Here is a 10,279-nt window from a genome sequence, read left to right as displayed (position 1 = left end):
TGTTGTAAACTAACTTGTGTGTTTTGTAGGATGCTTGGCTCAATTGAGTTGATTGTGCTTTGCACATGGCATTGTCTGTACATATTAACTGTTAACTTTGCTGTTTGACTGTTTGAGCTGAATACTAATTGTGCTAGATTGATTTCAGGTACTTTAGTTGCTCTAGTTCTTTTTGAACTTGCTTGCTGCTGCTTGGTTGGTTAACCAATTGAGGTAGTGCTTACTAACTCCATGTAGTCTGGAAGACCTGGCCTGTTACTTGGCCAGGCACCTGTCTGAAGCCCTCCTTAAGAGGCAATGATTGTGATTGTTTATTTTTGTCCCCAAGCAGGTAAAGACCTTGATTAAGGCAATTGGTGGATCAAAGAGATATGCAATCTATCTCCCACTATTCTGTTGAGTCGTCCCTCTGCTCACATCACTGTGTTGATGCATTGGGACATTAACCCAAGATCTTGTACGCTTGTACAGTTGTGTCAGAGTCATGAGCGTAGAAGGGTTCCCACTTTCTGAACCCACGCTCCTTTGTCTGAAGCTCTCCCTGGCCAGGGATAAGAGCTCTGAAGTCTAATCTTCACTCACCTTTCATCTGCTTCACCCTGACTCTCAATGTCAGGGTTAAGAGCTAACATCACCTGATACAGTTGACTTGCTTTGGCTGTCTAACCCTTTGTATTGAGCCCACTTTGTCTGGATATAGTGTGTGCTAATTGTGAATGTTTGCTTTGTTTTGTTTATGCTTACATGCTTGCTTTGCCTGGATAGGATTAGCTTGCTGTTGTGCAAGTAGATAGAAAACTCAACCTAGGGCCATTGTGGAATACATGATAACTATTAGGCTCGAGTCAGTCTCCCTTTTAGTTGGTCATTTCCCGGTCTCTGGTTAGGAGATAGTTTCTCCCCTGTTAAGGGGAACTACGTTGCCCTGATCCTCATACCAGATGAGGTACGTAGGCAGGAGACCGTGCGAGGTCTCTCCGGGAACCCTTTTTTCCTTTTGTGTGTGTTTGCTTGACAGTTGCTAGGCTCGAGTTCCCGACTCCCTAGTAGCTTGGTGCTTGTTTGTTCTTGTGTATGTAGGAGATGGATGTAAGCCCAGCGATTGGCATTCCATATCCTCTTGTTGTGTGCTTGGAGTCCGGTATAAGTCCATCAAGTGGCATCTGGTTTCCAGTGTGGGTTTGTTTGGTTCGGAAGCTGATGTAAGTCCAGCGATTGGCGTTCGGGTTCCATGTTTGCCTGCTTGTGTGTTTGTTTGTTTGGCGTGCGTGAGCCAAACTACGGTAGCTCTGATTCTCGTTCCAGACGAGATACGTAGGCATAGGATGCGATATCCTAGCGAGCCCGTTCCTCTTTTCCCCCACCTGTGTTGTTTTTGGTGTGTGTGTGTGTGTGTGTGGTGTTTTAGCAACCTTTTCTTTCTTAGAGCGTGGATCCCGTCGAGTACGACGGATGCGTAGGGGTGCTAATACATTCCCTTCGCATAACCGACTCCCGATCCCTTTCTCTTTGGTCGCGAGACCATGCTTTTTCCAGGTTTACTCTGAGCGTTTCCTTTCCCTCTTTGGGATAAATAACGCGCGGTGGCGGCTCTGTCTGTTTTTGTTTTAGCCCGCCGGTTGTTTTTTCGCGGATGCGACAACTTCAAGCTAAAAGGCCCACTTAAGTGTATTTTGGCCCATATCTTATAATATGCCCAAAATCACTTAAGCCCATGGTACCTTACCATATTTCGTATTCTACTCAAGTACACCGTACCTTACGATGTTCTATAATTCACTTAAGGGCACCGTACCTTACGGTATTCCTTAGTTACTCTATCTCTCATCAATCCATCCTTTGTGTGTGACCCTGTAGGTTTTCGTGACGTTGACAATTATATTAAATCACGCATTTAACATAATAAACAGTGAGCGGTATCTAGCAACACATCACTGCTACCCAAGACACGAAAATGTCATGTGATCTGACAAAACCTTCTGTGATAATAATTATGTGTATAATTACCCTTTTGCCCTTATGTCTATATTGAACACAAGGCATAGACCGTGTCATCCTTGTCCCGTTCAAAATTGGGCCCATAGACATTTATCCTGTTGTGCAGGATGGGCAAATTCCATCTAGGTCACTCATATCCCTCAGCATGCTTCGTGGAGTACCCATCAACTGCCTTTATGGTTATCCAGTTACGGACAACGTTGGATCAGCAATAAAGCACTCGACTCTACATCTAGGGTCCATAGTGGTTTCAGGTCGAAGAGTGGTATACACCATTATCACAATGAGAATAACTTATGACACTTTGCATAACTTTATATATGGTATTCTCATAGCGGGTCAATCCGGTATAAATATTACTCATAATATTCATACCTATGTTTAAGACTTGATAACTCTTTATCCATGATCCATAAGATGTGATCATCAGTCTACAAACATAATAGTCTTGATGCTTTAATGTTATCCCACTTCACACTAAAGCTCGACTACGGATACTTTAAGAATAGTGTCCTTATGTTTAATGTGATCTCATGATTAAGTCATACTTGATACATTAAACAGACTAACTATTCTAGGGACTTTATTAAACAAACGTAATAAAGAAAAAGCCTTTTATTATTAATAAATAATTCGATACAAGTACCAAAAGTATTGGCCTCTAGGGCTTACACCAACAAAATGATTATATGAGTTGTGGAACAATAGGTCACACAACGCATCTATTTATAAGACAAAAAAGGCATTTTATGAGGGACTCGCCAATTGAGTTGGCGTCTCCTTTTAAAACATACACATAGGCGCCAATTGGATTGGCTAGGACACCTGCCCTAGCCAATCCAATTGGCGCCTCCATTCAAGTTTTAACAACAGTCGCCATATGAACAACTTTCATGTTCATCAAAAATCCATTTGAAACTTGGAAGCTCATCATTAATTTCAAAACATTATAGGTCATTTTGAAAGAAACCCTAATTTTGGGTCAAGTTCGCAGGGACCTAACTCACTCATTTTTAATTATTTTGAGGTGGGACCAAGTGAATTGCAAAATTTGAGATGTCTACTTAAAATATTATGTTGGACAAAATTTCATATTTCTAAAAGAAACACATGCAATAATGCAATACATTATAGGTCAGATAACAGTTGAAAAACTCAGAAGTCCAACTTCAACTGCCCATAACTTTCTCATAAAAAATCCAAATGTTTCAAAATTTATATCCAAATTCATTGTCTTGAAAAGATCTACAACTTTCATGTTGGAGGTTTTTTCATTTGAGGCTTTTTTAAGGGAGACGTCAATTGGATTGGCGCCCCCTCTTAAAAATTACACATAGGCGCCAATTGGATTGGCTAGGGCAGGTGCCCTAGCCAATCCAATTGGCGCCTCCTTGCAATTTTTAAGAGGGGTCGCCAATCCAATTGGCGCCTCCTCCTAAAAGTGGGGTAGATTGAGAGTTTTGCTGAAAAGTGGGGTATTTTGGGAATTTTTTCGAAAAAATGGGTTATCTAAAAACCCTGAAAAAGTACTTAAAAAAAATTAATTATAGAGGTTAATAAAATTATGATTATAATTAAGAAAATTGCAATTAATGAAAATTATAGAAAAAATTTCTTTTCCGTGTGTATTTAATTGTACGGTTTGGAAAGTGAAAAGCAAAAAACATATCTAATGGTGTATTGAATTCCCTGAGAATCTTTGATAAGACATAGACATAATTATTCACAACTATTTGTGGGAAGAAAAGAACAACGAGAGTAAAATATGTTGGAACAGTTGGAACAAGATCTGCCAAATTAAGGGAAATGGTGTATTGAATTTCAGAAAAAACATATTTAATGATGCTTTTCTAACCAAGTAGATGATATGCAAATCTAAAGAGCACCATTAATAACAAAAAGAACGAGAATGATGATATGCAAAAAAAAAAAGAGACGAGAAAAAAGGTAAAGGAAAATTTAACCAATTCGACAACAATAAACAAGAGCTCTACAACATGATATGAAAGATAGAACTCATATTTAGAGAATGATAGATACTATTCACAAAATCTAATGGACTTTAGAATCGAATCCATATAACATAATCATAGAGATAGTAATAGGGTAGCTTGAAAATTTGTCTGGCCACCCTTCTAATTAAATCTGACCCCCTAATTTTTCATATTGATTAAAATGTCCTTCTCATTTTTTTCACAAATAAGGTGTTGGAAATTTTCTCTTGCGTACGAAAAATCTTGTATGCATTTTTTCTAGAACTTTCAAAAAACCAGATAAAATCATGTTAACTTTTGGATTTTTAAAAAATTTGATAGTTCATATTGGATAGTCCTATAAAATAACGAAGTTAAAACTACATATTTTTTTAATAAATCCAATATATTTTTAATTATAAGTATTTTCAAAAATTCGATAGTTCATATATGATAGGTCAATAAAAAACGAAGTTAATGATTTTATGAAATCATAATTTGTATTTAAAAAGTCTATGATTTTATACCGGATATATGAAAATTCCAATATAAAAAATATGAATTTATACCGAATTAAAAAAAAGGTATAAAATTATAGATTTTCCAAAACAAGAATTTACATCTATTTCTAAAAAACAGGTGTAAAATCTACGCTTTTATACCATTTTTTTAAAATACGATAAATATTTAAAAAATCCGGGAAAAACTAAAAAAAATCAAGAGCTATGAATTTTGTAAAAATCCAATATATTTATACCATCGTTCGAAAAACCATATTTTTTTAAAAAATTAGACATTTTTATTAAAGATATTTTGATAAAATTATATATAATGGAGGATGTCAAGTTAAAATAAAAGAGTGTCAGTTTCCATGACTTATATGCCGGTCTAAAAAGAAAATTCATGATAAAAGTAAAATTTGGATTGACAATGTAATAAGGACCAATCTGGACAATTTCTACCTTTAATATAAATCACTTAGGTTAAAACATACAAATACAATTGAATCTATGATAAATAAAACTTATTTTGACATAGATTTAATTGTATTCTTGTTGCACAATTACATTCAAATCCTAATTTAAAATATCTAAAGATAATCAAATTCACAAAAACTAGAATCCCAATCACAATCACCTACATTAATATCATTGGAACCTTCCATAAAATAGTTCTCAATATTTGATAACCCTAAAATGGAATTTCCCTCTTCTTGTAATAAAGAGCATGAACCAATTTTGTCATTGCTCCCTCCCAACAAACTTTCCCACCACATTGTTGAGTTTCCAAGAGATGGGGGTGCAGCACAGTCTCCATCACCAATAATTGGTATTATAGTACTCTCTATGTTACTATCTTTAGCAACACTAGCATCTTTCCTTGAAACCGCCACTATTGGTTTCACAATATTTTTCCCATTCAACCAAGGTGAATGAGATGAAAAAGTTCGAGGTTGAGGTTTAATAACTTCATGAGCTTTCATAGTTTCTTTAGATTTTTCTTTTTCTTTTTCTTCTTCTAAATTTTTTGAAATCATCTTCTTATGCAAGTGTGTATGCCAATAATTCTTCACGTCATTAGATGTTCTACCCGGAAGCCTTGCAGCAATTAATGCCCATCTATATTACAAAAACTGACAATTTGATCACAAAGATATTGAGATGAGACGGATATTTAAGTATTGTGCTAATTTTAGCAAATACAACTAGAAAAAAAAATTAATATATAATATTAAATTTTTTAATACATTATTCAAAACAATTATATATAGACAATAAACTATTTATAGTACGAAAGAGTAGCATAATTATGATATTTTTTCACATAGTGTTTGATTAAATTTAATTATATATATATATATATATATATATATATATATATATATATATATATATATATATATATATATATATATATATATATATATATATATATATATATATATATATATATATATATATATATATATATATATATATAAAATTAAATTACAATTTGGCTTTGATAACATATTTACCTGTTTCCTAAAAGTTTGTGTAGCCTTAGAATCATATCAACTTCATCCTCAGAAAAACTTTCTCTGTTAATGGTGGGGTTTAAATAATTTAACCATCTCAATCTACAGCTTTTCCTGCACCTATTCAATCCTGCCAAATGCATGTAATAAATATTTTAACAAGATAATATATAAAAAGACTATAATAAATAATACTATATAGTTTTTGTTCTTGAAAAGGCAAATATATTAAATTAAAAATACACATAATCCAAAAGTATAATAAGCAACATTATTGTATACCTGCTCTTTGTGGAATTAAATGCCATTTTCCTTCACCATACATTTCAATACAAGCTTTCAGTAACTTGTCTTCTTCATATGTCCATGCACCTTTTCTCACAACTCTGCTCTTACTTTTCTCCATATGTACTTGGTAGCTATACGATTTCCTTTATTGTCTACAGAAAAATAAAGGCATGAGGCTTCTCTCTTGCTATGTGTACTTTAAAAGAAATTTTGAGTAGAAGAGACAAAAAGTGAGATACGACTTATCATTTTCTTTCATTTTCATCCAAGAAAGTGTACTCATTCACATGTGAATATTGTTGTTACACGTAATAGTCAATTTCATCTCTACTTAGATTTTTCTGTCTCTCTCTTTTATTTCTTAAAAATCTTATTTTCTTTTGTTCATTTTTGTATCTCTCTTTTCCACCATTTGTTTTATATGATATATTACTAAGGTGTGAAAAATAATTTTAGCTTTAATACGTTGTCGGTATGCAATATATTTTGTTTTTGTTTTTAACTATTTTTGTTTTTTTTCGTTTAATAAGTTAATTCTTGTAATATTTATTTGGTTTTATTTAGTGTATTCTATTAAATTGCATAATAATGAGTATTCAAACAATGCAAAATCAAAAAATCTACCGATCTAGCAGCAGTATTTAAACCACTTATGCGTAAAAAATACTCAACTTAATAAAAAAAAACTATATATAATTTTAACATGATTGACAAAGAAACTATATTCCATCTGTGGTCCATAAAAGATCACATTGTTCCTTCATCAACCATATCACCACAAACAGCCACAACCAAAAGAAAATAGATTTTAGCCTATTATATTTCTTGCTAATACTAGTGCAAAATCGTGTAATTTGGCCAGGTTTAAAGAACTTTTATTTTCACCTTTTTGTCACATGCAAAGTTGAACATTCATTCTAAATTTTTAGATGATTCAGTTGGGAGTTGATTTTGACTCGGAATTTGTAATCATATGAGTTTGTAACATTCCACATCCGTTTAGCGACTGCATTTCTTGCCCAACGAGATCTGTTGAGGTGAAATTCTAACAGTATTAAAAATATCGTATCTTGAGTTTTGTAACTCGAATGAGACATTGTCAAATGCGTTTGAAAGGTAACTCAGAGAGTGATAACATAGTGGAGTTTATATGTTCTTAATCCACTATATTTTCCCATTGAGTCGGGTTAACCCCATCGTGGGATGATCGGGCGTGCGCTTATTTATATGGTGTGTAAGTGAATTAGCTTAGGCTGAAGCAGGTTACGTGAAAGCTTCACCTAATGCTTAATTAGCAAGTTAATTGAATAACTTGTGAGAAAACCATATATGGATGCCAATTATTACTTGATTGGTGATGTTATACTATCATGTATGCTTATGTTCCAATTATTGATCGGATATTTGGTGAGGAATCTTTGTTTGGAAAGTCCTATTTGGTGAAGAACCTTTGTTCCGAAAGTTCTATTTGGTGAGGAACCTTTGTTCGAAAGTCCTATTGGTGATGATCTATTATGTGTGTTTCATGTATAATATTATGATCTGTATGTATTGAATGAATAATAAATCAAGTTCCATATGCTGAGTAAGAATAAACCTAGAGTTATAGCTAGGTGAGTAAAATTAGTAAATAGAACTTAGGTTTTGGTTAATAACTTAGAATGTGATACTCAAACGTGATAAATTAGTAAATAGAACGAGTGATCGCTTGAGACGAATCGTTCCATATACGAGAATGTTGGATGGCATGGATGACAAGCGATGGTCTAGTTGCGAGACATTGAGCTTGTATGGAAATACATTGTCATATTGTGATTATGATATAATCACGTTGAATTGTGTATAATCACATCATGGTTGTGACGTAGCCACGTGGAGATTGATGAACTAATATTGTATTCGAGAATAACTCATATTCATGTGTATGTCGAATTCAAGACTCATATAGAGTAGTAATCGGGAAGGAGAATGATTATTTGGTGGATACTATCAATGCACTACTACAAATAAGACATTTCAAGACAAAGTTTTCACCTCGAACATTTAAAAATCGAGGGGATATATCATGGGAGTGTCATATTCTATTTAAAAGAAAATACAACCTATTCCCTCAGGTTTTTCAAAATATGAGGGAATATAGTTATAAGGGACCTCACTTTGAATCCCAACTACTGCATTTTATGTTATTATTATTTTTTCTTTCTTAATAGTATTAACCTCAGTTACATGATCAAATTGAGAGGTAATATATTTTGCATTAATTTTTTCAAAAGCCCTTTTAAATTTTTTATTTTATATAATCAAACCCCCCGATTTTTAAAAAAACTGACGTGATAGATATTTTAAATGTATTCCCAGAATATGACGTTATGGTGCTTTTTTATATATTTTTTATTTTTAATTAAAACATACACGTCATTTTTTAATAAAACTGACGTGATATCTCTTTTGCATGAAATACTATAGAGATCTAGACTCTAACTTTTCATTACCTATCAACTCTTCGCAAAAACCATAGGTGATTTTTGTAACACTCTATTTTCCCACACATAAATCTACATTAAAATTAGAGTATTCACATAATGAATAGGATGTCACACATTTTCTTTTCAAAACATACATGCCATGTAACACTTTATCAAATAAAACAACAATCAACGCCTTCACTTAGAGTATCATTGCATGCTCACATTTACTTAGGGTATCATTGTAGCGAAAATTCTCATAATAAAGCATGCATTAAATAAATCATTTAAAGTTCAAATTCACTTTATGGCATAATCAAACTCATAGATGAAGTCTCTTTCAAACATAAAAATATAAAACATGAGAGTATACAATAACTCTCTAACTAAAGATTAGTTAAAAACTCGCAACCGTATCCTAGTGTTACATATTAGAGCATGTAAACTAAAACGCAAAAAGAAAAAGGAAGAAACAACCTCTTGTCATCCTCTCACTCTAAGCAGCTACTCAATTACTTGCTTATTTGTACTCCAAAGAGGAGCACATACCACAACAATATTAAATGGATGAAAAATCACAAACAATAATAACATGCATATACTTCAAGGTATGATTTCCAATGAAAACAATTGAATAGAGATATCATTTGTAGGTTACGATGTTTTGGCTAGTAAGATTAACTTTGTTCTATAAATATTGAATCTTGCAATTCATTCAGACAACACACAATCAAAAAAAGAATTCTAATTTTTTCAATATTTATATTTTATCTATCTACTCATACTTTACTTATGCATTTTTAATTATATAGGTCACTATGTATATGAATCAAGGAACACACATTTGAGAGAGAAATTTATTTCCTTGATATAATTTTTTAAATCCAAATCAAATTCACCATTGAGAGCTTTTAGTTAATCTCTCGGCTAACTTTCAAGGTCGATATCTGATGGGAAACGTCAACCAAAGTTACTGTAAAAATCAGTATGCCAGACCAAGACTACAATATTTATTGCATTCTTGTTAAGTATGAGTGGCATGGACTAATTTATCCATCATAAGCTCTAATAATGTCAACCTCTGTGATCACTATCAATAATTCTTGCAATGCTTTGGTTCATCCATCTGAACAACTAATTGTGATAGCCATATTCTTCGTCAGTTAGAAGATTAATATGGTGATACAAGATCTCGCGTATCAGTTCATTCAACAATTAACTGACATTATTGTGAAGAAGATGTGCATCATTTATCTTAGTTTAGTTTTAATGAAGAAATATCAAAGAAATAAAGTTTTAAGTAAAGCTCAATCAAAGTTCAAATGATCACATGCACTCAAAGTTCAAAGTAAAATGGAATTGATCTAAGGTATCATTTACAATCCATTAAATAATACCTTAATGGTTCAGAAAATATTACTCATCTTCATCTTTAAAGTTCTCAGATTATCATGCGTAAAAATCTTTGAAGCAAAGCCATAAAAAGCTACTTAAAAAAAGCATATGCACTTTTTAAGTCCATTTTTTAAGTCCATTTT

General features: G+C 32.7%; 1 protein-coding gene across 1 annotated transcript; it reads right to left on the bottom strand.

Moving 5' to 3' along the window:
* Nucleotides 1–5,039: 5,039 nt before the first annotated feature.
* LOC127118308 (transcription factor MYB1) lies at nt 5,040–6,524 on the bottom strand. Its single transcript, XM_051048486.1, has 3 exons — nt 6,271–6,524; nt 5,989–6,118; nt 5,040–5,590 (listed from the first exon to the last, which is right to left on the bottom strand). Exons 1-3 carry the CDS (start codon nt 6,392–6,394, stop codon nt 5,062–5,064), a joined length of 783 nt encoding a protein of 260 aa, XP_050904443.1. The 5' UTR covers nt 6,395–6,524; the 3' UTR covers nt 5,040–5,061.
* Nucleotides 6,525–10,279: the final 3,755 nt, after the last annotated feature.

Source organism: Lathyrus oleraceus, chromosome 2 (genome assembly GCF_024323335.1).
Source record: "Lathyrus oleraceus cultivar Zhongwan6 chromosome 2, CAAS_Psat_ZW6_1.0, whole genome shotgun sequence".
In the NCBI taxonomy this organism is placed as follows: Eukaryota; Viridiplantae; Streptophyta; class Magnoliopsida; order Fabales; family Fabaceae; genus Lathyrus; species Lathyrus oleraceus.
The sequence above is the reverse complement of the archived record's forward strand: the minus strand, read 5'-3'. Positions and strand labels throughout refer to the sequence as shown.

Bases quoted from the DNA above. Each gene is read 5' to 3' on its own strand.
- LOC127118308 (XM_051048486.1), bottom strand. From the start codon at position 6,394: ATGGAGAAAAGTAAGAGCAGAGTTGTGAGAAAAGGTGCATGGACATAT. The intron at 6,119-6,270 runs GTATACAATAAT...TGCATTTGGCAG, and splicing joins TTTAATTCCACAAAGAGCAG to GATTGAATAGGTGCAGGAAA. The intron at 5,591-5,988 runs GTAAATATGTTA...TTTGTAATATAG, and splicing joins CACAAACTTTTAGGAAACAG to ATGGGCATTAATTGCTGCAA.